This window comes from Zea mays, chromosome 2 (assembly GCF_902167145.1).
Source record: "Zea mays cultivar B73 chromosome 2, Zm-B73-REFERENCE-NAM-5.0, whole genome shotgun sequence".
In the NCBI taxonomy this organism is placed as follows: domain Eukaryota; kingdom Viridiplantae; phylum Streptophyta; class Magnoliopsida; order Poales; family Poaceae; genus Zea; species Zea mays.
This window is the reverse complement of record NC_050097.1, coordinates 49,118,825-49,146,221: the sequence shown is the minus strand read 5'-3', so window position 1 is coordinate 49,146,221 and position 27,397 is coordinate 49,118,825. Positions and strand designations below refer to the sequence as shown.

The following is a 27,397-nucleotide window of genomic DNA, read 5'->3' as shown; positions in this document are numbered from 1 at the left end:
GTACCCAAATGGTTTTGGGTCCTTTGGCATTAGACACAAGAACTTTGGGTACCCAAACACAAGTCTTGGAGCCCTTGTGCTTGCCCCCAACATACTTGGCAACTACCTTGCCGGATTTGTTAGTTAAAACATAAGAAGCATCAAAGGTTTTAAATGAAATGGCATGATCATTTGATGCATTAGGAGTTTTCTTTCTAGGCAACTTGGCGCGGGTTGGTTGCCTAGAGCTAGATGTCTCACCCTTATACATAAAAGCATGATTAGGGCCAGAGTGAGACTTCCTAGAATGAATTTTACTAATTTTGTCCTCGGGATAACCGGCAGGGTATAAAATGTAACCCTCGTTATCCTGAGGCATGGGAGCCATGCCCTTAACAAAATTTGACAATCTTTTAGGAGGGGCACTAATTTTGACATTGTCTCCCCTTTGGAAGCCAATGCCATCCTTAATGCCAGGGCGTCTCCCATTATAAAGCATGCTACGAGCAAATTTAAATTTCTCATTTTCTAAGTTGTGCTCGGCAATTTTAGCATCTAGTTTAGCTATATGATCATTTTGTTGTTTAATTAAAGCCATATGATCATGAATAGCATTAATATCAACATCTCTACATCTAGTACAAATAGATACATGCTCAACAATAGACGTAGAGGGTTTGCAAGAATTAAGTTCAACAATCTTAGCATGAAGGATATCATTTTTATCTCTAAGATTGGAAATTGTAACTTTGCAAACATTAAAATCTTTAGCCTTAGCAATTAAATTTTCATTCTCAATTCTAAGGCTAGCAAGGGAAGCATTCAATTCATCAATCCTAGCAAGAAAATCAACATTATCATCTCTAGGATTTGAAGTTGAAATATTGCAAACATGTGAATCAACCTTAGTATTTAAACTAGCATTTTCATTCCTAAGGTTGTCAATCATCTCACGACAAGTGCTTAGCTCACTAGATAGCTTTTCACATTTTTCAATTTCAAGAGCATAAGCCTTTTTAACCTTAACATGTTTCTTGTTTTCTTTAATTAGACAATCCTCTTGGGAATCCAAAAGATCATCCTTTTCATGAATAGCACTAACTAATTCATTTAATTTTTCCTTTTGAGCTATGTTAAGGTTGGCAAAAAGGGAACACAAATTATCCTCCTCATCACTAGCATTATCATCACTGGAAGATTCATATTTAGTGGAGGAGTTGGATTTAACCTTCTTCTTTTTGCCGTCCTTTGCCATGAGGCACTTGTGGCCGACGTTGGGGAAGAGGAGTCCCTTGGTGACGGCGATGTTGGCGGCGTCCTCGTCGTCGGAGGAGTCGCTTGAGCTTTCGTCGGAATCCCATTCCCGACAAACATGGGCATCGCCGCCCTTCTTCTTGTAGTACCTTTTCTTCTCCTTTCTTCTCCCCTTCTTGTCGTCGCCTCGGTCACTGTCACTAGATATAGGACATTTAGCAATAAAATGACCGGGCTTACCACACTTGTAGCAAACCTTCTTGGAGCGGGACTTGTAGTCCTTCCCCCTCCTTTGCTTGAGGATTTGGCGGAAGCTCTTGATGACGAGCGCCATTTCCTCATTGTCGAGCTTGGAGGCGTCTATTGGTTGTCTACTTGGTGTAGACTCCTCCTTCTTCTCCTCCATTGCCTTGAATGCAACGGGTTGGGCTTCGGATGGGTCGCCAAGCTCGTTGATTTTCCTCGAGCCTTCTATCATGCACTCAAAACTTACAAAATGCCCGATAACTTCCTCGGGGGTCATTTTAGTATATCTAGTATTACCACGAATCAATTGAACTTGAGTGGGATTAAGAAAAATGAGTGATCTTAAAATAACATTTACCACTTCGTGGTCATCCCACTTCTTGCTCCCGAGGTTGCGCACTTGGTTCACCAAAGTCTTGAGCCGGTTGTACATGTGTTGTGGCTCCTCCCCTTTGCGAAGCCGGAACCGACCGAGCTCCCCCTCGATCGTTTCCCGCTTGGTGATCTTGGTGAGCTCATCTCCTTCGTGCGCGGTTTTGAGCACATCCCAAATCTCCTTAGCGCTCTTCAACCCTTGTACTTTGTTATACTCCTCTCTACTTAGTGAGGCGAGGAGTATTGTCGTTGCTTGTGAGTTGAAGTGCTCGATTTGGGCCACCTCATCCTCATCATAGTTCTCATCCCCTACGGATGGTACCTGCGCACCAAACTCAACAACATCCCATATGCTTTTGTGGAGCGAGATTAGATGAAATCGCATTAAATCGCTCCACCTAGCGTAATCTTCACCATCAAAAGTTGGTGGTTTGCCTAATGGGACGGAAAGTAAAGGTGTATGTTTGGAAATGCGAGGGTAGCGTAGGGGGATCTTACTATACTTCTTGCGCTCTTGGCGCTTAGAAGTGACGGAGGGCGCATCGGAGTCGGAGGTCGATGTTGATGAAGTGTCGGTCTCGTAGTAGACTACTTTCCTCATCCTCTTGTGCTTGTCGCCTTTCCGATGCGGCTTGTGAGAAGAAGATTTTTCCTTCTTCTCTTTGTGGTGAGAAGAAGATTTCTTCTCCTTCCCTTTGTTGGAGGAGCTCCTCTTCTTCTCCCTCCTTTTGGTGCGGGATTCTTCCGATGAAGTGCTCCCTTGGCTTGTAGTGGGCTTTTCGCCGGTCTCCATCTCCTTCTTGGCGTGATCTCCCGACATCACTTCGAGCGGTTAGGCTCTAATGAAGCACCGAGCTTTGATACCAATTGAAAGTCGCCTAGAGGGGGGGTGAATAGGGCGAAACTGAAATTTACAAATATAAACACAACTACAAGCCGGAGTTAGCGTTAGTAATAAAGAAATAAGTCCGCGAGAGAGGGTGCAAAACAAATCCCAAGCAAATGAACAAGTGAGACACGGAGATTTGTTTTACCGAGGTTCGGTTCTTGCAAACCTACTCCCCGTTGAGGAGGCCACAAAGGCCGGGTCTCTTTCAACCCTTCCCTCTCTCAAACGATCCACGGATCGAGTGAGCTTTCTTTTCTCAACCACTTGGAACACAAAGTTCCTGCAAGGGCCACCACACAATTGGTGCCTCTTGCTTCGATTACAAGTGCTTGATCACAATGAAAGAGTTCAAGAAGAAAGAAAGCAATCCAAGCGCAAGAGCTCAAAAGAACACAAGCAAATCACTCTCTCTAGTCACTATGGAGTTGTGTGGGAATTGGAGAGGATTTGATCTATTTGGTGTGTCTAGTATTGAATGCTAGAGCTCTTGTAGTAGTTGGGAAGTGGAAAACTTGGATGCAATGAATGGTGGGGTGGTTGGGGTATTTATAGCCCCAACCACCAAACATGACCGTTGGCAGGGTCCTCTGTTCGATGGCGCACCGGACAGTCCGGTGCACACCGGACAGTCCGGTGCCTCCTGCCACGTCATCATTGTCGTTGGATTCGACCGTTGAAGCTTCTGACTTGTGGGCCCGCCTGGGTGTCCGGTGCACACCGGACATCTACTGTTCCTTGTCCGGTGTGCCGGAGTGGGCGCGCCTGCCATCTGCGCGCGCAGAGCGCGCATTAAATGCGCGGCAGAGAGCCGTTGGCGCGGAGAAGACCGTTGCTCCGGAGTCGCACCGGACAGTCCGGTGCACACCGGACAGTCCGGTGAATTATAGCGGACGAGCCGTTGGCTTTTCCCGAAGCTGGCGAGTTCCTGAGGCCGACCTTCATTGGCGCACCGGACACAGTCCGGTGTACACCGGACACTGTCCGGTGTACACCGGACAGTCCGGTGAATTATAGCGAAGTCGCCTCTGGCAAATCCCGAAGGTAGCGAGTTCGAGTCTGAGTCCCCCTGGTGCACCGGACATGTCCGGTGGCACACCGGACAGTCCGGTGCGCCAGGCCAGGGGTGCCTTCGGTTGCCCTTTTAGCTCCTTTGTTGAATCCAAAACTTGGTCTTTTTATTGGCTGAGTGTGAACCTTTTACACCTGTATAATCTATACACTTGGGCAAACTAGTTAGTCCAATTGTTTGTGTTGGGCAATTCAACCACCAAAATTATATAGGAACTAGGTGTAAGCCTAATTCCCTTTCACTTCTGTCATGTTGTGGACGAGAGCAATAGTCCAAATACAAATAGTCTCTGTATTTAACAAGAATGCTGCTCCAAGGACAAAAGCCATCAGGAGATCCACACTAATACTTGACCACAAAGCATGCTTCCGAATTGCAGCTTTGTGTGCATATTCGACATTCACAGTGTATGCGAAGCTGAAATTTAGAAAACACACAACAAACAGAAACCAAAGACCAACCATAATTACATGATCTTCCTAACAATTTGATTGAAATCTTTACGGCACTGCCATGGAACACATGCATACTAAGAAATAAAAAATCCATAAGCGGCCCTATATGTCGGATGCAATTGAGTTGCCATCCAAACATACTAATTCCACTATTGTCCTTGTATAGTCTCTCTACCATGGCACCCACCACCCACCAATTAGAGCGATTAAGAAATAAAATTTTAAGGCAATCACCAGTCGCAGTTCCTCTATATGCTTAGACTCTCTTTAAATTTCACCCTCTAAATCCTCTATATCTTCTTTATCTCCAACAGCGTCCTTAAAATTTAGTCCTCTGTATCTACAGTGTTAACAGAATACATAACTACCTTATTTATTCATTTTTCTTTGAACATTCAACTTGCATGCAAGGTGCGACATTGCAATTGAAGAAATTATTTTTTAATTATGATATTAATACAATTTGAACTTATGTAACACAAAAAATGTAATATTTTTCGAACTCATTGTCACGCATTTGAAAAATGATTTCTTTTTGCAATTTAGAACAGTGCACTTCGATGTCCGTGCCTAGAAAAAATATTCTTCATTTTGCCGATATGGGTAGTTGCAACTTCGATTAATTTAAACCGTACTTTAAATAGTGTACGTGGGCCCGACATGTGGGAAAGACAGGGACCGGAGTCTTCAACAACGACGCGGGAGGAGACCTGCCAGCGTATAGCGCAAGGGAGCCGCTACGTTTAGAGGACGAGAAGAGGCCGCCAAATTTTAATGGACACGATAGAGGACCTTGCTAGAGGCGTAGGGGCAAGCTCGGTCGTTAAATATACCAGACATGATTCTTTACAGAACCTTGTTGGAGAGAGCCTTACGCTGATATGTGCATTGCAGCCACCAAAAGGATCCAGACTGAGTGCCTCCACCACTTTGCACAGATGATCTAGACCAAGAGCAGAAAAATCCCTTGATTTCTTGACAGAGCACTTCAACTACCCAAAATGCCACAAAAATTCAGAATCAAACCAATTTCTGGCATGTTCTTATGGTGTGCTTGGTGCTCATGCTGCGTAGGTAGATGAAATCTTATATGTTATAGTTTATACACTGTCCTAATGCAGGAGGAGATATGGTGGCTTCTTATTAATAGTTAATACATTAGTTTACAGAGAATAAGTGGTTCAATCAATGTGTGCTTATAACATAAAGTTATCCAGTACACCCTCCGTTAACAAAGAGAAAAATAACAGTAACAAAATGATGTTGGGAGAGAAGGGTATGTGACCTCCATGAGATGGAGCGCAATTCGATTTCATCGTTCTGGGCAATCACCTCTCGCATCTCCTAGCAGTAGAAGGGTAGGACTATGGGGGCACATGGTGGTCGGTGCCCCGCTACAGAACATCGTTGTCTCCTCACCCAGGTGCTCGTAGAATGCTGCTGTCTCGTCCCCGCGCTCAAACACGCCGGCCCACCGTGGGACCTCCATGTCACGTCGCGCATCCACCACGAACGCCATCAACATCACGTAGCTCACCAGGCGCCGCAGCTCCCATTTGGCCCCGACTCTGCTTGTACGCTAGCAGGTTCGCAGAGAGGGTGTGGTTCGTGTAGCTCTCCACGACCAAGATCTCCAGCGGACCGAGATCTCCAGAGGACTGAGATCTCCAGCAGTCGCTGGAGGAGAGGACGACGGCTGCCACATCACCGACGGCGGGGGAGGGGGTGGATTGTGAATTCCTGGGCGGTGGCTTGTTGTGCCACACGGGCGCCGTAGGGGGAGCGGACGGTGGCTGCCACATCACCGGTGTCGATGGGAGGATGGCGGATCCAAGAATCGCGAGCGCAGGCTTGGATGGCGTGTGGATGATGGTGGTGGGGCTAGGGGGCATCGCGAGCGGGGCTGGGGGCGAGCATCGCGCCGCTAGGGTCGATACCGGGAGGATGGGCGCGGGGGTGGGGAGGCGTCGGGGCAGGGGCTGGGTGGGGGCGACGATCTCGGACGAAGGCAGCTTGGGGGCGGGGGCATGGTAGCGCGAGTGGTCTACACTATATAGATGTAGAGATTAAAAAAATGTTTTCAGTTGCCTCTTCATCTTCAATATATTTTTCAAAATTTTAATACACTCTCAGTTTTTTAACGTTTTATTCTATTTGTTTCATTTTAGTCTCTTTTTAAATTTTCCGTTTTTTATGTTTTCAATCTTCTTTCTCTTCACGATGCTTTTTTTATGTTTTCAGTTGCTTCGTCATCTTCAATACATATTTTTAATATTTTCGGTTGTTTCTTCCTATTCGCTATTTTTTTCCTGAACACATCCTTGAACATGAAAGCACATGATCTTTTGCACAATAACCTTAGTTGCCATTTCCGCGTTCAACATGACAGTGCATGATCTTTGGTGCAGCAAACTCACCAAATCGCAGTTGTGGATGAAAATTACATCTCCCTTGTTGAACTACAAGTCTACAGCAAACTGGGGTGCATGATTTCCGTTTGGGTAAAACAAAAGAAAAATAAAACATACGATATGTTACAGTCTTCGTTTTTCTGTTCGATAGAAAACAAATAGTCACACTAAACAATACAATAATCGTGTAATTGTGTGCTATCGCAGACACTAGTGAGGGTTCAGAAACAACATGCCACAGAAAAGCATAAGGAAATTATAATCTTGTTGACACCGCAAATTTCGACTAAATCCTAACAAATCAGGCAGCCTGACTACTGTTCTACCAAAGGAGGCAAGATATCTGCCGCCGCCAATCCGATGATGCACCGGGGGCTGGATTTGAACCCAACGGCGGGGAACGACTTCCTGATTGGCCCGATGTGGACAGTGACCTCTCCGTCGGCCGCCTCGACGCCGGTGATGGGCACCCAGGCGAACAGCACGCGGACGCGGACGCCCTCGAGCCCCGTGACCGACCCAGGGGACACGGTGCCGGAGAGCTTGATGTCGTAGCCGACGCGGTAGCCCCCCGCCTCTACCACGCAACCGTCGTCGAGGAAGAGCTCAAAGGTGCCATCGTCGTGTAGGAGGTACCGCCGGGCTGTCTCCGGGAGCAGCGCGCGCGGGAGGCCTAACTGGTCCATGAGCTCCGGCACCGTCGGCGGGTCGTACGGAGCCGCGGCCGAGGCGAAGGGAGCGAGGCTGGCGCTGAGGCCAAGGAGGAGAAGGGCGGAGGCTGCGGCTTCCATGTAGCGGACTGGCGGCGGTGCCGTGCTGGTTCTTGAGTCTTGACTTCTTGGTTTTGATGTGGTAGTGGTACTTTGCCTTCTTGGATGGAGGGGAAAGGTCCAACGGAGCACTTTTTTTTATTGGGTTTTAGAGGGAACAAAGATGAGTATCTTAAGATATTCCATTTGGTTGAGTGAGGATAAACGATAAATGAAAGACTCGTCGAATACCGCTCCTTTCGTACTAAATTACACTTCCAACTAGTCAAAATATTAGGCAATGTAAAATTGAGGTGAGAAATAGTTCCTCTAGTTACAAAAAGTGAACACTTTGAATGTTGTGGAACTTTTCAAACTATGAACTTATCTAGGCTAATTTTCAAATTCTAGGTCACTTTAGTTTTGTCCTATGGTGAACTTATTTATTTTTAAGTAAGTTTACACAAAAGTGCAATATTAAATTTATCTGTATATTTTAGATGGTAATATATATTTTTTTATAAATATTAGCTAAAATAAGAGAAATTTGTCTTTAAAACAAAACTATAGGAGGGATTACAAACCTTCTAGCCAACGAGTTGCTCGACTGTCCCATGTGGTGAATGGCTTGTGAAGCCTATGCTTGCTCTTCACACCTCACACACATGTCGTATGTAGATTTGTATATAATAGATTATATCAAACATCCTTTTGTGTTAGGCCTTAGAAATGAAGTTAATAGGGTATAACATGTGGTTGCACTCTTGCTCTATAATGCAACTTGCAACCCTAATTTTCTACTCATCTAGACATCTAATTGGTCATCATGTTATACATATATTTGTGAGGTTTATTCATTTCAACATTTTAGTCTTAGGTATTGGCTATGTTTTCAACCCACTCGATGACTCAAATATTTTAGCCACAACCTGTATATGAATATATTGGATTGTCGTCTCTTTCATCTTCTAGTTTTTGTTCAATCATGGAGTTGTCATTTGCACCTCCTCTATTTGCAGGCTGATAAGTCCTTTGGTATAAGTTCAAAACACCTTACCCTTCATATGTTTATTGTCTTGTATGATCTTATTCATGTTCTTGCTCTTGCTCTACTCTCCCATTTCAATTCTTGGTACCTCCAATAACATAAATCATGCTTCGTCGGTAACCCCACCAACACCATCCAACCCACAATCATTCGTATCATTTGGTTCATGTTGTCTTCACATCCTTCTCGCACATGCGTGTGTGGCCACATCTACCACCATATTGAGCCACATTTTTGTCTCTATTATCTTTTTAATCCTAGGGAAGCATGAATGAAAACTGTCGGTACCCTAAAACAGGGGTACCCCTTTCTACAGTATGAAGGCGCGGTTGAAAGGGAAATGTGCCTTTGGGCAATTTCTATAATGTTTTGGTGATTAAGTGCCCAACACATTTAATTAAGTTCTAATGTGCCAAATAAAGTGAGAAGTGCAAATCAAGGAAAATGGTATGTTTCTAGACTTGGTGAATTGTTTTATGTACTAACATGGTTATCCAAGTACTAGAAACAATGACTAAAGAAGAAGAAAGGAAAAGAGAAAAGCTTGGCTCTGTGCAGCCAATCTACAGCTCGGTCAGGTGCACCGGACTGTCCGGTGGTGTACTGGACAGTGTCCGGCGGGGCTGATCCGCGGTGAACTCGCCGCTCTCGGGTTTCGACGGCGGAGTACGGCTATAATTCACCGGACTGTCCGCTGAGTTAACGGCCGCCAGCACCAACGGTCGACCGCGCAATCTTCGTGCGACACGTGGTCGCGCCAACGGTCGGTTGGGCACACCGGACTGTCCGGTGTGCACTAGACAGTGTCCGGTGTGCCAACCGATCCCGAGGACCAACGGTCGGCTGCTCTTCGTATGGAAAGAAATCAAGCACCAGACATGAATAGTAGCTGTCCGATGGTGCACCGGACTGTCCGGTGCACCACTCGACAGAAGGCAAGATTGGCCTTCCAAGTTGGTCTTTTTCAACGGCTCCTAGCTGCCTTGGGGCTATAAAAGGGACCCCTAAGCGCATGGAGGAGTCACCCAAGCATTCACTAAGCATTCTAAGGCATCCAGACTCTGCTCCCACACATTTGCTTTGTTGTGTTAGAGAATTGAGCTCCATTCGAGTCGCGAACTCCCTGTGTTGTCATTTGAGCTCGAGTCTTCACTTGTGTGCGTGGGTGTGCTGCGTATTTGAGTCTTGCGTGTGTTGCTTTTCCCAACCTTACTCTGTGCTTTCATTGTGATCCTTGTTGTAAGGGCGAGGGACTCCAAGTTGTGGAGATTCCTCGCAAACGGGAAAATACTTGTCGGGGACCATAATTAGGGGTACCCCCAAGACTCCTAATCTCAGCTGGTAACCCCCATCAGCACAAAGCTGCAAAGGCCTGATGGGCGCGATTAAGGTCAAGGCTCAGTCCACTCAAGGGACACGATCTCGCCTCGCCCGAGCCCAGCCTCGAGCAAAGGCAGCCGACCCAGGAGGATTTACGTCTCGCCCGAGGGTCCCCTCAAGCAACGGACGCACCTTCGGCTCGCCCGAGGCCCAGGCTTCGCGGAGAAGCAACCTTGGCCAGATCGCCACGCCAACCGACTGTATCGCAGGAGCATTTAATGCAAGGATCGACTGACACCTTATCCTGACGCGCGCTCCTCAGTCGACAGGGCCGAAGTGACCGCAGTCACTTCGCCGCTCCACTGACCGAACTGAAAGGAAAACAGCACCGCCTGCCCTGCTCCGACTGCTGTGCCACTCGACAGAGTGAGGCTGACAGCAGCTAAGTCCAGCCTTGGGCGCCATAGGAAGCTCCGCCTCGCCCGACCCCAGGGCTCGGACTCCACCTCGACCTCGGAAGACGGACTCCGCCTCGCCCGACCCTAGGGCTCGGACTCAACCTCGACGCCGGACGATGGGCTCTGCCTCGCCCGACCCCAGGGCTCGGACTCTACCTCGACCTCGGACGACGGTCTCCGCCTCGCCCGACCCCAGGGCTCGGACTCAGCCTCGACCTCGGAGGAGCCTCCGCCTCACCCGACCTCGGGCTCGGACCTGCCACAACACATGGGGGCCATCATTACCCTACCCCTAGCTAGCTCAGGCTACGGGGAACAAGACCGGCGTCCCATCTGGCTCGCCCTGGTAAACAAGTAATGATGGCACCCCGCGTGCTCCATGACGATGGCGGCTCTCAGCCCCTTACGGAAGCAAGGAGACGTCAGCAAGGATCCGACAGCTCCGACAGCTGTACTTCCACAGGGCTCAAGCACCCCTCCGACGGCCACGACATCACATGAACAGGGTGCCAAAACCTCTCCGACTGCCACGACGACATGTACTTAGGGCTCTAGCTCCTCTCTGCTAGACACGTTAGCACACTGCTACATCCCCCATTGTACACCTGGGCCCTCTCCTTACGCCTATAAAAGGAAGGTCCAGGGCTCTCGTACGAAAAGGTTGGCCGCGCGGGAGAACGGGCTGGCGGACGGTCTCTCTCTCTCTCTCTCTCTCTCTCTCTCTCTCCCACGCGAACGCTTGTAACCCCCTACTGCAAGCGCACCCGACCTGGGCGCAGGACAACACGAAGGCCGCAGGTTTCCCCTTTGCTGTCTTTCTCCCCTTTGTGTTCCGTCTCGCGCCGACCCATCTGGGCTGGGACACGCGGCGACAATTTACTCGTCGGTCCAGGGACCCCCCGGGGTTGAAACGCCGACAGTTGGCGCGCCAGGTAGGGGCCTGCTGCGTGTTGACGAACAGCTTCCCGTCAAGCTCCAGATGAGTAGTCTCCAGCAACCTCTTCAACCCGGAATGATGCTTCGTTTCGGGAGTCTTGAGTTCATGTCCCTCGACGGCAGTTACGACATGATACTCCTTCCTCCGCCGCGCGACAACGACAATGGCGGCCGTCAGCCCGCCCGCCGGCGGCGGAATCGACGACGTCTTCCCCACGTGGCGGAAGAGCAACACCCGGGTCTGTCCCATCACCTTCCCCGCCGACGGAGGAGGAGGCGGGGCAGGCATGGCCAAGTAGGAGGCGGCACCTCGTCGGCTGTCGAGCGAGTCGACGGCGCCGGCGCCCCAGCGGGGGACACGTCGGGCGTCGACCTCGCGTCTGAGACGAAGACGAGCGTCGTTTCCCCGCAACACGGCAACTCCAAGCAGACGGACGACGCCAGCACGCTCGCGAAGGACATGCTGGACGTTAGCCTCGTACCTGAGACAACGGTGCAGTCCGTCCCCGACGCGACTTCGTCACCACCCGTCGATCAAGAGGTACCGTCCGTTTCCCATCCCATGCCTTTTAGATTCAGCTGCGACCCACCAAGCGACCCCGCTTCGGTGGACGCTTCATAAAGGCATATCCAAACCCTTTGGGGTATCATATACGGTCACCCTAGGACCGGCTGACGGCCGTCTCGACCTACAGGCCTCTGGGTTCCGAGGAAGATGACGAGCCTAACTCTGGTTGGGATTTCTCCAGGCTCGATAACCCCAGTGCCATGCGGGACTTCATGACCGCATGTGACTACTGCCTCTCCGATTGCTTCGATAGCAGCCATGGCCTCGACGACGAGGACTGTGGCCCAAGTCGCGGATGCTTCCACGTCGATCTAGGGGGTCTCGACGAAGGCAACCATCTTGGTATGCCGGAGGACGGTGATCCCCCTAGGCCTGCGCCTCGCGTTGACATCCTTCGGGAGCTAGCTGTGGTCCCAGTCCCTGCGGGGGTCAGGACGCACAGCTCGAGCAAATCCGCGAGGTACAGGCCAGGCTCGACGAGGAAGCAGGACAACTTGTGCAGCTTCAGCAAAATATCGGGCAGGAGTGGGCAGGCCGAGCACCGGCCGGAGAAGCGCGTCATCTGGCCCAGGACATCCAACACCGCATCGCCGACGATGCCAGGGCGAGGCTGCCCCCGGCTTCCAGTGGGGTCGGCCGGAACTTGGCTGCAGCAGCGATACTACTCCGAGCGATGCCGGAACCATCCACCACCGAGGGGCGGCGCATCCAGGGAGAGCTCAAGAATCTCCTGGAAGATGTCGCGGTCCGACGGGCCGAGAGCTCTGCCTCTCGAAGGCAGGGGTACCCCCCGGAGCATCGCGCCGCGACTTCCCGATTCATGCGGGAAGCCTCGGTCCACATCGGGCGAATGCGGAACTCAGCGCCTGCGGCCCCGGGTCGCCTCGGCAATGAGCATCACCGCCGCGACCGTCGAGCCCACCTCGACAAGAAGGTGCGCCGAGGCTACCACCCCAGGCGTGGGGGACGCTACGACAGCGGGGAGGATCGGAGCCCCTCGCCCGAACCACCCGGTCCGCGAGCTTTCAGCCGGGCCATACGACGGGCACTGTTCCCGACCCAGTTCCGAACCCCGACTACCATCACCAAGTACTCGGGGGAGTCAAAGCCGGAGCTGTGGCTCGCGGACTACCGGTGGCCTGCCAGCTAGGTGGAACGGACGATGACAACCTCATCATCCGCAACCTTCCCCTGTTCCTCTCCGACGCCGCCCGAGCCTGGCTAGAGCATCTACCTCCTGCGCAGATCTCCAACTGGGACGACCTGGTCAAAGCCTTCGCCGACAACTTCCAGGGCACATACGTGCGCCCTGGGAACTCCTGGGATCTCCGAAGCTGCCACCAGCAGCCGGGAGAGTCCCTGCGGGACTAGATCCGGCGATTTTTGAAGCAGCGCACCGAGCTGCCCAACATCACCGACTCAGATGTCATCGGCGCTTTCCTCGCTGGCACCACTTGCCGCGACCTGGTGAGCAAGCTGGGTCGCAAGACTCCCACCAGGGCGAGCGAGCTGATGGACATCGCCACCAAGTTCGCCTCTGGGCTAGAGGCGGTCGAGGCCATCTTCTGGAAGGACAAGCAGCCTCAGGGGCGCCAGCCGGAAGACGTCCTCGAGGCGTCCGCTCAGCGCGGCGCGAGGAAGAAGAGCAAGAAGAAGTCGCAAGCGAAACACGACGCCGCCGACGCAGACCTTGTCGCCGCCGCCGAGCACAGGAACCCTCGGAAGTCTCCCGGAGGCGCCAACCTGTTCGACAAGATGCTCAAGGAGTCGTGCCCCTATCATCAGGGTCCCGTCAAGCACACCCTTGAGGAATGCGTCATGCTTCGGCGCTACTTCCACAGGGTCGGGCCACCGGCGGAAGGTGGCAGAGCCCACAACAACGACAAGGAGGATCACAAGGCAGAGGAGTTCCCTGAGGTCCACGACTGCTTCATGATCTACGGTGGGCGAGTGGTGAACGCCTCGGCTCGGCACCGCAAGTGTAGCATCCCAAAAATTCAAATCCTGAAATTTTCTCAAACTCGCTCTAAATCCAAAATGAATTTCAAATTTCATTTCAAAATGTTTGTTTGCGAGTTGATATCAGCAAATAAAATATAGTGGTCTATATTCTCTCCAAAATCCTCCTCAAAATATCCTACAAATATTTCCCCAGTGATCACCCTCAATTTCTTTCCAGAAATACCGCCCAGATATTTCTCGAGTAACCCCCTTCAAGTTCTGTCCAGAAATACTGTCCAAATATTCCACCGATATATCTCCAAGTATTTTCTTCCTGAGAAATACCTTCAGAATCATTTTTGAAGTCCCTACAAATATTTTCTTCAAAACTTTCCTCATGCCCATATGTATACGTATGCCTCCGGTGTCATACGGTGAGCTCTACAAGCTAATTACACTCATATAAGACAAATCCATGCTAATCTCCCACTAATCCTCTCATCCTCCCACTAATCCTCTCATCCCTCCCCCTAATCCCCCCACCATGGCTATAAATAGAGGGGCACGGGCCTCCTCTCATCCCACCCCAAGCCATTTCATGGCAACTCTCTCCCCCCCACACACACCCACACGCCCACTCCCACTCCCACTCCACCTCCCACACAAGCACACACTAGCCCAAGGATCGTTCGGTCGTTCTTCGATCGTTCGTCTCCCTGTTCTTAGTTGTTCGTTCGTTCGTCCTATCGTTCGATCGTTCGTCCGATCGTTCATGGTTCGTTCGTCCGTTCGTCCGATCGTTCGATCGTTCGTTCGTCCAAATAATCTTTTTCCTGCCGTTATGCTGCCGAAATTCCGATCGTTCGTTCGTCCGATCGTTTGATCGTTCGTCCAATCGTTCATGGTTCGTTCGTCCGATCGTTCGATCGTTCGTTCGTTCGTTCGTCCAAATAATCTTTTTCCTGCCATTATGTTGCCGAAATTCCGATCGTCCGTTCGTTCGATCATTCGATCGTTCATCGTTCGTTCATAGTTCTTATTCATCGTTCATCGTTCGTTCACCGTCACTATTTACCGTTACTATTTACTGTTACTATTTACCGTCACTATTTACCATCACTATTTACAGTTACTATTTACCGTCACTATTCACCGTCACTATTTACCGTTACTATTTACCGTTACCATTCACCGTTACTATTCATCGATCATCCGATCACCCCAAATTTCAACTACTCATCCATCATGCTGTCCAGTCCACCTAAGACCAGCCAGACCCATATTCCAGTTATACAAACTTCGGTGACTGTGATTTTCCTTCCAGTGGGAACTTCCCATCTGGTCACCCATCCTAGGTTTCTCCAAGTTGAGCACACTTAACTTGAGATTCCTTCGAACCAGGCTTCCAAACTCAGATTCCAATAATTCTCGTTTCTAAATTCTTATCAAACTATTCCCTATCCAACCATGTCATCCCTTAAGCATGGTTCATATTCCAGAAAACTCCAAAAATATCTCGTCCCATATTCTGCCTATAACTCTCCTGTTCATACTAAGTCAGACGATTCATTCGTCACTATTCTCACCAACAGTGAACTTCACTGTGCTACACCACATACACTCAGCTATAAATACACCCAGCTACCCTCTCCCTCTCCACACACACTCAACACCCTCAACCGAGGCAAACACCCCACCCACTCAGTTACTCCGCTCTGCCGGCTACACGCATAGTGTCGCTTCGCCTCCAGTCCACCCTCCTGGTAAGCACCTCCGCTCCACCACTAGTAGTATCTCAACACCACATGCCACATATTCTACTCAAGGCTCTACCCATCCATATATCGCTATTCTGGCCACTATACTAAATATTTGTTGGTATACTTGCTTGTTTGTATGTTCGCTTATTCATGTTGCATAGTTATCGGGGCGTTCGTTCCTTCTCGTGGAGGCCAGATCTGCAAGTCTACGCCAGGCGGTGGAGCCAGAAGCCAGTTCCGCGAGCTCTCCTTCCCCCTTCGCCGGATAAGCACGACAAGCTCACTGGATCCCTTTGATGCATAAATTACCTATGATTTTTCAACCACAACCCTCAACCTGTTATTTTATGCATGATATGATTTTGAGACAAGTTATTATGGCCACCCAAGCCGCTTGCCGCAATCAATCCTTAATATATTTGTTACAAATGATTTAAGAAAAGGTGTGAGTTTTTCAAAAGAAAATGCTTTTCAAAATGTGTATGATGAAGGGTTTTCACCCTTATCACCTTTGAGTAGGGATGATCAGGGACTCCCTGGTTTAGGGGAGGGCCTAAGGTGAGGGCTCAACTGGTTTAGGCGTGAGCAGAAGGATTGTCCCCTCATATAAGGACCGGTTTGTCATCTTTCGCTACCTGTACTCATGATAAGTAAAACCACTCGAGACTGTGTGGGCAGTCACTCAATCTGAACTCGTACGGTCCAACCCTAGGGTTATGAAGGCTGGGAGCACCGGGAGGATAAGGAGGGGGAATGTTTTGTCCGGTTTGGACATGGTGATGGCCTGACTCCTTCAGGTATAACCGTTAAGGTTAGGACATGTGGGGAAAGAAAGAGATTCGGATTCGGATCTCATTGATCATGAGATCGCAGAGCCGGACTAGTGGGTAAAGTGTACACCTCTGCGCAGAGTTTGAAAACCTATTCGAATAGTCCGTGTCCACAGGAATGGACGAGTCTGGTATGGTATGACAATTAATGTTTGGTTTTCAAAAAGGGTGCGTTTGAGAAAAATGGTTTTTAAAAGGTCCGGCGGTTGAGCCGTGAGCTATGGTGGACGGGAAGTCCAGTAGCTATTTTTTGAAAATGAAAACCAGTGGGAAACTGCTGAGATACCTGGATGGTTTAGTCCAGGGGACTTTATTCTAATATTGAAAAACTTCTTGCTCCTTTGGGAGAGGATGCGCTTTGCAAAATACAAAATGTTTTTCAAAAACAACCCTGCATAAAATATTGCTGTTTCTGCAAATATCCTGAGCTGCACATATTCCATGCATTATATCCGATTTCCCCATTCCGCGGGTGAAGGTGGCCTGCTGAGTATGTTTGTACTCACCCTTGCTTATTTGTTGTTTTTCAGAAAAAGGAGATCGAGTAAGAGTTACGACTGTTCCCAACCTTGCCTGTGGCTGTTGGACCGCTGATTTGCTTCGCTGCGTATATCGGGCTGCTTCAGCCCCACTCTGATGATATGTCCCGAGTTGTGGACCAACTCTTAAAGTTGATCGCCACCTTTATATGTTTGTCTCGTTTAAGCAGATCTGGAATCATCTGATGTATAAATGTGTTTACTAGCCTCCTGGGACTAGTAATTGTATCACATTTGAGTCCCAGAGGATTGGGACGCTTCAGCAAGCAAGAGCGCCGGGAGGTCTGCTCGGTAAAGGTGGCGACGCCAGTCTACCTAGACTGGTCCGACAAGCCCATCACCTTCGACCAGGGCGACCACCCCGACCGCGTGCCGAGCCCAGGAAAGTACCCGCTCGTTGTCGATCCCGTCATCGGCAACATCAGGCTCACCAAGGTCCTCATGGACGGAGGCAGCAACCTCAACATCATCTACGCCGAGACCCTCGGGCTCCTGCAGTTCGATCTGTCCCCGATCCGGGCCGGCACGGCGCCCTTTCACGGGATCATCCCCAGGAAACGCGTCCAACCCCTCGGACAACTCGATCTGCCCGTCTGCTTCGGGACTCCCTCCAACTTCCGAAAGGAAACCCTCACGTTCGAGGTGGTCGGGTTCCGAGGAACCTACCACGCAGTGCTGGGGAGACCATGCTACGCCAAGTTCATGTCCGTCTCCAACTACACCTACCTCAAGCTCAAGATGTCGGGCCCCAACGGGGTCATCACCATCGGCTCCACGTACCGACACGCGTACGAATGCGACGTGGAGTGCGTGGAGTACGCCAAGGCCCTCACCGAATCCGAGGCCCTCATCGCCGACCTGGAGAGCCTCTCCAAGGAGGCGCCAGATGCGAAGCGCCACGCCGGCAACTTCGAGCCAGCTGAGACGGTTAAGTCCGTCCCTCGTGACCCCAGCAACGACGCTTCCAAGCAGATCCGGATCGGCTCCGAGCTCGACCTCAAATAGGAAGCAGTGCCCGTCGACTTTCTCCGCACGAACGCCGAAGTTTTTGCGTGGAGTCACTCGGACATGCCTGGCATACCGAGGGATGTCGCCGAGCACTCGCTGGATATCCGAGCTGGAGCCCGACCCGTGAAGCAGCCTCTGTGCCGATTCGACGAAGAAAAGCGCAGAGCCATAGGTGAGGAGATCCACAAGCTGATGGCTGCAGGGTTCATCAAAGAGGTATTCCATCCCGAATGGCTTGCCAACCCTGTGCTTGTGAGAAAGAAAGGAGGGAAATGGCAGATGTGTGTAGACTATACTAGTCTAAACAAAGCATGTCCGAAGGTTCCCTACCCTCTGCCTCACATCGATCAAATCGTGGATTCCACTGCTGGGTGCAAAACCCTGTCTTTCCTCGATGCCTACTCAGGGTATCACCAAATCAGGATGAAGGAGTCCGACCAGCTCGTGACTTCTTTCATCACACCCTTTGGCATGTACTGCTACGTTACTATGCCATTCGGTTTGAGGAATGCGAGTGCGACATACCAAAGGTGCATGAACCACGTGTTCAAAGAACACATTGGTCGAACGGTCGAGGCTTACGTTGATGATATCGTAGTCAAGACGAGGAAAGCCTCCAACCTCCTCTCCGACTTTGAAACGACATTCCGGTGTCTCAAGGCGAAAGGCGTAAAACTCAATCCTGAGAAGTGTGTCTTCGGAGTCCCCCGAGGCATGCTCCTGGGGTTCATCGTCTCCGAGCGGGGCATCGAGGCCAACCCAGAGAAAATCGCGGCCATCACCAACATGGGGCCCATCAAGGACTTGAAAGGAGTACAGAGGGTCATGGGATGCCTTGCGGCTCTGAGCCGTTTCATCTCGCGCCTCGGCAAAAGAGACCTACCTATGTACCGCCTCTTAAGGAAGACCGAGCGCTTCACTTGGACCCCCGAGGCCGAGGAAGCCCTCGGGAACCTAAAGGCGCTCCTTACCAGCGCGCCCATCTTGGTGCCCCCCGCTGCCGGAGAAGCCCTCTTGGTCTACGTCGCCGCTACCACTCAGGTGGTCAGCGTCGCGATCGTGGTCGAGAGACGAGAAGAGGGGCACACATTGCCCGTCCAAAGGCCGGTCTACTTTATCAGTGAAGTACTGTCCCAGACCAAAATCCGCTACCCGCAAATCTAGAAGCTACTGTACGCGGTAATTCTGACGCGACGAAAGTTGCGACACTACTTCGAGTCTCATCCGGTGACTGTGGTGTCATCCTTCCCCCTGGGGGAGATCATCCAGTGCCGAGAGGCCTCGGGTAGGATTGCAAAGTGGGCGGTGGAGATCATGGGCGAGATAATCTCGTTCGCCCCTCGGAAGGCCATCAAGTCCCAAGTCTTGGCGGACTTTGTGGCTGAATGGGTCGACACCCAGCTTCCAGCAGCTCCGATCCAACCGGAACTCTGGACCATGTTTTTTGACGGGTCGTTGATGAAAACAGGAGCGGGCGCGGGCCTGCTCTTCATCTTACCCCTCGGGAAGCACCTCCGCTACGTGCTGCGCCTCCATTTCCCGGTGTCCAACAATGTGGCCGAGTACGAGGCTCTGGTTAATGGGTTGCGCATCGCCATCGAGCTAGGGGTCCGACGCCTTGACGCTCGTGGCGACTCACATCTTGTCATCGACCAAGTCATGAAGAACTCCCACTACCGCGACCCGAAGATGGAAGCCTACTGCGATGAGGTTCGACGCCTGGAGAACAAGTTCTTCGGGCTCGAGCTCAACCACATCGCCCGACGATACAACGAGACTGCAGATGAGCTGGCTAAGATAGCCTCGGGGCGGACAACGGTCCCTCCGGACGTCTTCTCCCGAGACCTACATCAACCCTCAGTCAAGACCGACGACACGCCCAAGCCCGAGAAGGCCTCGGCCCTGCCCGAGGCACCCTCGGCCCCCGAGGGTGAGGCACTGCGCGTCGAGGAAGAGCGGAATGGGGTCCCGCCTAATCGAAACTGGCAGACCCCGTACCTGCAATATCTCCACCGAGGAGAGCTACCCCTCGACAGAGCCGAAGCTCGGCGACTGGCGCGGCGCGCCAAGTCGTTCATCTTGCTGGGTGACGGGAAGGAGTTCTACCACCGCAGCCCCTCAGGCATCCTCCAGCGATGCATATCCATCGTCGAAGGTCAGGAATTATTACAAGAAATACACTCGGGGGCTTGCGGTCACCACGCAGCACCTCGAGCCCTCGTTGGAAATGCCTTCCGACAGGGTTTCTATTGGCCAACCGCGGTGGCCGACGCCACTAGGATTGTACGCACCTGCCAAGGGTGTCAATTCTACGCAAAGCAGACCCACCTGCCCGCTCAGGCTCTGCAAACAATACCCATCACCTGGCCATTTGCTGTGTGGGGTCTGGACCTCGTCTGTCCCTTATAGAAGGCACCCGGGGGCTACACGCACCTGCTGGTCGCTATCGACAAATTCTCCAAGTGGATCGAGGTCCGACCCCTAAACAACATCTGGTCCGAACAGGCGGTGGCGTTCTTCACCAACATCATCCATCACTTTGGGGTCCCAAACTCCATCATCACTGACAATGGCACCCAGTTCACCGGCAGAAAGTTCCTGGACTTCTGCGAGGATCACCACATCCGGGTGGACTGGGCCATCGTAGCTCACCCCATGGCGAATGTGCAAGTAGAGCGTGCCAATGGCATGATTCTGCAAGGACTCAAGCCGCGAATCTACAACGACCTCAACAAGTTCGGCAGACGGTGGATGAAGGAACTCCCCTCGGTGGTCTGGAGTCTGAGAACGACGCCAAGCCGAGCCATGGGCTTCACGCCGTTCTTTCTAGTCTATGGGGCCGAGGCTATCTTGCCCACAGACTTGGAATACGGATCCCCGAGGACGAGGGCGTACGATGACTGAAGCAATCGAACCAACCGAGAAGACTCACTGGACCAGCTGGAAGAGGCTCGGGACATGGCCTTACTACACTCGACGCGGTATCAGCAGTCCCTGCGACGCTACCACGCCCGAGGGGTTCGGTTCCGAGACCTCCAGGTGGGCGACTAGGTGCTTCGGCTATGAAAAGACACCCGAGGGCGCCACAAGCTCATGCCTCCCTAGGAAAGGCCATTCATCATTGCCAAGATTTTGAAGTCCGGAACATGCAAGCTAACCAACAGTCAAGGCGAGGTCTATAGCAACGCTTGGAACATCCGACAGCTACGTCGCTTCTACCCTTAATATGTTTTTCAAGTCATTCATACACCTCGTTTACATACGCCAACAAAGTCTAACCATCAAGGAAGGGCCAGTCTTGCCTCGGCAAAGCCCGACCCTCCCTTGGGGGCTAGAAGGGGCGAACCCCCTCTGCGTCAAAATTTTCCTCGGAAAAAATCTTTCTGCCAGAACATCTTTCGTGCTTTTCGACTACTTCGAAAGTGGGATCCCGAAAACGATGGAGTACACGTAAGAAGGCAAGGCCGACCGAGCCGAGGGACTCCTACGCCTCCGGGATACGGATACCTCACTCATCACCTTATGCGATAAGTAACTCACGCTCGGATAAGCGATTCCGCTGACCGAACAAGTCTTAATGCTCGAAAACTTTTCTGCCGAAATGTTTTTTCGTGCCTTCTCGACTATATCGATAACAGAATCCTACGGACGAGTAAGAGTACACGTAAGCGGCAAGGCCGACCGAGCCGAGGGACTCCTACGCCTCCGGGATACGGATACCTCACTCATCACCTTCCGTGAAAAGTAACTCTCGCTCGGACAAACAATTCTGTTACCGACAAACAAGTCCTGATACTCGAAACAAGGGGAAAAGAAACGCAGCTCTACAACACGACGACGATATGTTTGGGCCTCGGCGGCCGCCAAAAAACATACGCACACTACAGATAAACTGTTCCTGCAGGATCAGACATCAGTGGGGGAACAACAGCACCCTCGACGTCGACTCCACCTTCGGTGGAATCCGACCCGGCCTCGAACGGCAACACGGTCGGAGGATCTCCACCTCGAAGGAACCTGTCGGCACCACGCCTGGGCCATCGCCGCTAGGGTCTCCTCCGGGAACCCGGCCCGAGCAGACGGCTCGACCGGCTGCTTCGTAGCCTCAGCCAGCTGTCCCCCGAGGACGTCAGCCCGGCTCATGGCCTCGGCAACCCGACTCCGGTGCTGGTCCGGCCAGTGGATAGCCCGGCCAGGCTCCGGCTGACGAAGCTTCTTTTCGAGCCAACTCTGCCTCTGTCCATGCTGGCACCGCTGCCTCCGGCTCCGGCTCATCGTAGAGCGGCCGAGGGTTTCTTTAACTAAGCAAGAGAAGCCTCGGGCGGCAAGGCCGACCGAGCCGAGGGACTCCTACGCCTTCGGGATACGGATACCTCACTCGTCACCTTCCGCACGAGGCAACTCACACTTGGTTAAGCGGTTCAGCCAGCCGACAGGCGAGTCCTAGTGCTCGAAATAAGGAAGAAACACGACTTCATGCCAAAATACATACATGTTCAGGCCTCGACAGCCGCAATGAACAGACACCGGCACTCAAGGTGCCATTACAAATGGAACTCCGGTTCCGCCCCCGCAGGTACGAACAACCCCCCACATCGGAGGGCCTGCGGGGCGACAAAACCCCAGGTGGCTTGCTGCCGCCCGCTCCGGCAGCAGTGACAACGACCTCCGCTCTGGGTGGCCAAACAACAGCAGCGATGACCTCAGAGCAGACACTGCTGCGACGAGCCCCTCGCCCATGTCCCCACTCGAGGGGCGAGGACAAGCTATCAAAGCCAAAGAGCCGGAGGCCCGAAGCGCGGATGGTGGCGGAGATCTCATCGGCGATGAGGACTTCTTCAGCCGCCACCACCTCGGCACCAACGACGGCAGCCGTCTGCCCACCAGCAGATCCCCACTCGGGTCCTCCCGGACGGGCGAACACCGACCTTCACGCAGGGGCGTCGTACCGGAGCAAAGGCAGGACAGCCCAAGAACACGAACGCCGCCCTTGCAGCGCGCAACATCTTGGGCGGTCCCCCGGTGCGCGCAGCGCGACAGCCGCCCGTACGTCGGGCAGATAGCCGCGCTCCGCCCAGTGGTGGAAGGTGGCACCGGAAGCTGCGCCAGAGCCAGCAAACCGGGCACGCGGGAGCTGACGACGCTAGCGGCCGCTCGGCCCCGTGTTGTCGAAGTCCGCCCCTTCCGCTAAGCCGGTGATCACCCTCTCCCCTGAGTACTGAGGGAGAAGGTGACCCACGAATCCGCGTGGGAGGTAGAGCTCCGGCTCAGCCCGGCCTCCACCCTAGCCAGGATGATGAAGATCCTTGAAGCTGAGGGCGGGGCAGAGGCCGCATCCCGACTTGCTTCTCCCCACCATCGAACTGGTGGTCACTGTCTTGGGTGACCATCGGCGAGAGGATGCAGCCGGGCTGCCTGATGAAAATCGTTGAAGCCAAGCGATGGCTGAAAGGTACCAACTTCCGCAAAGTTGCGTTCCTCCAATGACGACAAGACGGGAGAACCGCAGGCGCTCCCCATCCGGGGGCTCGGAAGGTGGAAGGGCGCGATGCATGAAGGGAGTGCGAAGACATGGTTGCCATCCAAGGGGGTCACCCTCCTTTTAAAGGCGGCTCTCCCCACTTGCGTCCTCAGCCGTCACGGACTGAGTCTTCACCAACACGCTCCAAGGTCTTCCCCCTACGACACGGGGGCCGGGTCCCACGCGTCATGCAAGCTGGCCCAGGACAGAAGAGGCCAAACCGCCACGCGTGGTGCGCGTAACTGCCCAGCGGTTACAAGCGCTCCTCCACTTTCGCCCAGATCGGTGGGTGAAAGGGCGGACCGCCATGCAGGCGGCATGCAACCGCACCAAGAGGGCGCATCCCGACTCCGACGCGCCCAGCATGGGGCCCAGGCCCACACGTCATGTAACCGGCGCGCCGGTTACTATGTGCGAGAAGCTGCACCGCCACTTGCGCCAGTACCGCGCCTTCTCGACTGCGGAACCGGTGCCGCGACTCGAGGCAACCCTGCGCATGGCCCAACAGTGCCAACCGAGCACATCGGTCACGGGTCAGTCAGCCGCGGGAGAAGGCGCGACAGTCGATACGGCCAGAAATGGGCCGGCAGTGATGGCGGCGGCAGGCGGGCGGAAGCAGCGGTCAAGTCATCTGCAGGCTCACGTCCCCTCCTGGGACAGCGAGGGAGCCCTCTCCCATGGCGTAAAGACGACGCGCCCGTGTTCCGTTCCTCGAACGGCTCGCGCACGCACAACGGCTGCCCCGCGAACCACTCGTCCCGTCGCATTAACTCCGCGGCAGGACAGGCGGCACCTTTGGCAGGCGAAGCAGGCGACGCTTCACCTCCGCCATAATGACCGCGTCAAAAAAGGTGCGCCACATCGTTCGATTTTGTATCCTTTTCCTCTTCCTCTTTATCTCTCTTGCTACAGGGACCGGGAAAGAGGATACTCCGAAAGGGATCCTTCTCCACGAAGGAAGCGGGCCCCGAGCCCTCCTACTGATCAGAGGTTCGAAGGCTGGCCCCTCGGAAGGGTTCGACAGCCGCCTTAGAGCACTCGGGCTTCACGCCCACTACTGGTCAGAGGTTCGAAGGCTGGCCCCTCGGAGGGGTTCGACAGCCGCCTCAGACCACTCGGGCTCCGCGCCCACTACTAATCAGGGGTTCGTAGGCTGGCCCCCGAAGGGTTCGATAGCCGCCTCAGAGCACGCAGAGCGAGGGATGACTCTAGGTACGTCTGATACATGGCCGAGGCTCGGGCTACGCTCCCGAGGTACCCTAGGACATTTCCGAGACCAACAGGAGCGATTCTGTAACGGAATCCCATCAGAGGGAGGCATCGAGCCCTTGGACCATATCAAACGGGACCGGGTCCGGCAAATCACCTACAGGTACTTTTGGAGCGCGCCTTTGGGCCACTAGCCGACCCTTATCGAACAGGGCACGGGCGTCCACTCGGATTACCCGTTAGCAACTCACTGGAGACACCATGTTCGGCGCCCTCCGAGGGCAACATGGCGCTTTCCCCCCTCCTCCTTGCAGAAAGGCGACACAGGGGCGTATGAAAAAAGTCGAGTCTGTCCTCGACCGTCCTCTCGCTCTGTGCGGAGGCTCGGGGGCTGCTCTCGCAGACCCGGCTCCGGCCAAACCGTTGACAGCATCAACATACCAGCCCGAGAACTTGGAACCTGACTATGCACCCGGGCTACGACCAGTTCGCATGAGGGAACAATCAGACTGGACGAAGCATCACGAAACACGCTAAGACCTCGAAGGAGTCAAACCACTCCTCCGAGGCTTCAGGGGCTACACCCGACGGGTGCGCTCGCGCGCACCCACCGAAATGAAACACAACCGAGAAAGGTCGGTCCCCTTGCAAAAAAGTGCGACAAAAGCCTCCAAGCGAGTAGCAACACTCCCTTCGAGGCTCGGGGGCTACTGTTGGGGACCATAATTAGGGGTACCCCAAAGACTCCTAATCTCAGCTGGTAACCCCCATCAGCACAAAGCTGCAAAGGCCTGATGGGCGCGATTAAGGTCAAGGCTCAGTCCACTCAAGGGACACGATCTCGCCTCGCCCAAGCCCAGCCTCGGGCAAAGGCAGCCGACCCAGGAGGATTCACGTCTCGCCCGAGGGTCCCCTCAAGCAACGGACGCACCTTCGGCTCGCCCGAGGCCCAGGCTTCGCAGAGAAGCAACCTTGGCCAGATCGCCACGCCAACCGACCGTATCGCAGGAGCATTTAATGCAAGGATCGACTGACACCTTATCCTGACGCGCGCTCCTCAGTCGACAGGGCCGAAGTGACCGCAGTCACTTCGCCGCTCCACTGACCGAACTGACAGGAAAACAGCGCCGCCTGCCCTGCTCCGACTGTTGTGCCACTCGACAGAGTGAGGCTGACAGCAGCTAAGTCCAGCCTCGGGCGCCATAGGAAGCTCCGCCTCGCCCGACCCCAGGGCTCGGACTCAACCTCGACCTCGGAAGACGGACTCCGCCTCGCCCGACCCCAGGGCTCGGACTCAACCTCGACGCCGGACGACGGGCTCCGCCTCGCCCGACCCCAGGGCTCGGACTCTACCTCGACCTCGGACGACGGTCTCCGCCTCGCCCGACCCCAGGGCTCGGACTCAGCCTCGACCTCGGAGGAGCCTCCGCCTCGCCCGACCTCGAGCTCGGACCTGCCACGTCACGGGGGGGCCATCATTATCCGACAGCTCCGACAGCTGTACTTCCATAGGGCTCAAGCACTCCTCCGACGGCCACGACATCACATGAACAGGGTGCCAAAACCTCTCCAACTGCCACGACGGCATGTACTTAGGGCTCTAGCTGCTCTCTGCTAGACACGTTAGCACACTGCTACACCCCTCATTGTACACCTGGCCCTCTCCTTACGCCTATAAAAGGAAGGTCCAGGGCTCTCGTACGAAAAGGTTGGCCGCGCGGGAGAACAGGCTGGCGGACGGTCTCTCTCTCTCTCCCCCATGCGAATGCTTGTAACTCCCTACTGCAAGCGCACCCGACCTGGGCGCAGGACAACACAAAGGCTGCGAGTTTCCCCTTTGCTGTCTTTCCCCCCTTTGTGTTCCGTCTCGCGCCGACCCATCTAGGCTGGGACACGCGGCGACAATTTACTCGTCGGTCCAGGGACCCCCGGGGTTGAAACGCCGACAATACTCTAAGGAAAATACCGTGGTTAGGCCTGCAAATGGGGTGGGTGTAAATGGGTATTTTAGGTGGGTTTAAGAAATGGTTTTGTTTTAGTGGGTTGTGATGGGTTTTAATTATTAACGGGTTGGGTTGGGTGGGTTTATTTTATATTGCGGGTCAAAATGGTGGATACCCATGGGTATAGATGGATTTGTATAGATATGAGTTTCCATGGGTATTCACCAATCAGACCACCACCTTAATCAGTACCATTTTATTTCAGGTTTAGAGAAGTCTTTGATTTCTTTAGTCACACACAGCACACTATACTATACCATTTTATCATTACCATTTTATTTAAAAATGTGACCAACTATAAAGTTGCATAACTTTTTGATATCTACAAATTCTATTTTAATAGTTTCTACATCCGAGACCGTTTACAAAATTTGAATTTTAAATTTAAAAACTCCACACGAATTTTTCAATGATAAGACGATTTCAAATAAAAAAGTTGACAATTACAAAGTTTCATAACATTTTAAGACCTACAACTTTTATTTTGGTGGTTTTTCCATCCGAGGTAGTTTGAAAAATTTAAAATTCAAAATTCAAACATAGTTTTACGTGGCAAGATGATTTCAAACCAAAACATTGTTGGTGGTTTTCGATTTCAACTACAAAGTTTCATAACTCTTCAATACCTACAACTTTCATGTTGGTGGTTTTTTCTTTCGAGGTTGTTTTCAAAATTTAAATTTTAAAATTTTTAAATTCAGGCATAGTTTTCGTTGACAATATGACTTCAAATAAAAAAGTTGTCAACTACAAACTTCTATAACTTTTCAAGATCTACAAAGTTTTTTTGGTTGTTTGATCATTTGTTCATCTCACATGATAATTCTAA

General features: G+C 52.6%; 1 protein-coding gene across 1 annotated transcript; it reads right to left on the bottom strand.

The window, feature by feature from the left end:
* Positions 1-6,610: 6,610 nt before the first annotated feature.
* On the bottom strand, positions 6,611-7,555 carry LOC100276716 (uncharacterized). Its single transcript, NM_001150438.2, has one exon. It carries the CDS (start codon positions 7,467-7,469, stop codon positions 6,993-6,995), a length of 477 nt encoding a protein of 158 aa, NP_001143910.1. The 5' UTR covers positions 7,470-7,555; the 3' UTR covers positions 6,611-6,992.
* Positions 7,556-27,397: the final 19,842 nt, after the last annotated feature.

Coding starts and splice junctions, on each gene's coding strand:
- LOC100276716 (NM_001150438.2), bottom strand. CDS start 7,469: ATGGAAGCCGCAGCCTCCGCCCTTCTCCTCCTTGGCCTCAGCGCCAGC.